Here is a 1504-nt window from a genome sequence, read left to right as displayed (position 1 = left end):
TTCCTCGTCATCCTCCGTGGAAATCTCATTACTTTTATGTTCATAATATTCCATCGGAATGGCAGGTTCAGGAGTCTCATCAGATCCCAGTCTAGAAATGCTTTGCATATCTCTCATGGGGAAAATATACTCAAAGAATGTAGCCAGACTGTGGTTTCGCAAAACACCATCGGACATTCAGCCAGGAGCCCAGAACCAAATCAGCTTCATCGGGACAAGAAAACTTCATACAAGAAAACTTCATGCAATGGTATGGCACTCGACGATTGCATATCGAAAAGACATGACCGGAATCCAGAGGCCAACTTTCAATTCGGAGTCACAGAATTACGGAAATGGACACGGCATGGTAAATTTTAACCAATTGGTCTCGAAGCATAATCCCTTCGGTAAAGACACCGTGACAAGAACAAAACTTGCATGAAGGAACCAGTCAATCTCTCCCATGCTGACAAATAAAACAAGCGATCATATAAGCTATTGCAAAAAGCTAAAAATTAGTTTGGAACTTTGGATGTCCTGGCTGAAATGAGGATACTGAACTTTAGTGATGGCTCACATGTTGTCAGCCACTTTCAGATTGCTGATCCTCCGCATGATGTCCCTTCTGTTGCTATTCCTGAAGATCTATCCACACATGCGGCAGATGCCCCTGCGGCACCTGCTGGCCACCGTGCCCCATTGCTGCGCCTGGCACCTGCAGCTGCGGCGGGTAGTAATACGGGTATGCGCCAGCCGGAGCCCCCAAGGGTGGCGGCTGCCCGGCTCTGTGAAGCGCGAATCCCACCTCCTTCATCTCGTCCCCGAGGATTATGTCCACCAGGAAGTCGTAGACGTCAGTCCTAGCAACAGCAGCGGCAACATCACTCTTCTTCAAGATCCGACGATTGTTCTCCTCGGTGACCATCCATGAACTCATCATCATCTCCAGACCTCGCTTGTCCACCAGGCATGCCTGACCATTCGCCTGGATCTATCGCCTTTAGATCCAGAGACGTCACGAGGAAGGCCCTTGCCACCACCATTGGCCGCACATGCTTCGCCTGGCGGTGGTGCAGGGAAAGGGGAGGACCAGGCGGTGGATCCTAAGGTTTGGAAGAGGAGCGCCCTTGACCCACCCTGGGATGGGGCGACGCGATGCATGTTGAAATTTCCATGCACTCTCCTGTCCTAGCCTCGATATCTCTAGGTTGTGGTCCCTCTTCACAAAATAGACCTCCCAAGTAAAAAAAATCATCCAGGTTAATCTTCCTCATGTTTACATAAACAAATTCACTTGCAACTTGGGCTAACAAGTTTGATCGTCACATTGAAAAAACTGACATATGTCCGTTATGTGGGCTCGAGCGTGAGGACACATTTTACACTTTTTGTAGGTGTGCGCGTGCAGTGGAACTCTCGCAAGCTATGGCAAAGGTGTGGTGCATCCCTGGGATTACGTCGATGTGTAATACCGGGCCGGAGTGGCTCTTACACTCCATGGCGGACCTGAACGACGGCGATC

General features: G+C 49.7%; 1 protein-coding gene across 1 annotated transcript; it reads right to left on the bottom strand.

The window, feature by feature from the left end:
- Window positions 1–613: 613 nt before the first annotated feature.
- Window positions 614–925, bottom strand: LOC109776656 (nuclear transcription factor Y subunit C-4-like). The gene has a single exon (XM_020335313.1). The coding sequence runs from the start codon at window positions 923–925 to the stop codon at window positions 614–616; it is 312 nt and encodes a 103-aa protein (XP_020190902.1).
- Window positions 926–1504: the final 579 nt, after the last annotated feature.

The sequence above is a fragment of the Aegilops tauschii genome, chromosome 7 (genome assembly GCF_002575655.3).
Source record: "Aegilops tauschii subsp. strangulata cultivar AL8/78 chromosome 7, Aet v6.0, whole genome shotgun sequence".
NCBI classification, from domain to species: Eukaryota; Viridiplantae; Streptophyta; class Magnoliopsida; order Poales; family Poaceae; genus Aegilops; species Aegilops tauschii.
The sequence above is the reverse complement of the archived record's forward strand: the minus strand, read 5'-3'. Positions and strand labels throughout refer to the sequence as shown.

Bases quoted from the DNA above. Each gene is read 5' to 3' on its own strand.
- LOC109776656 (XM_020335313.1), bottom strand. From the start codon at position 925: ATGATGATGAGTTCATGGATGGTCACCGAGGAGAACAATCGTCGGATC.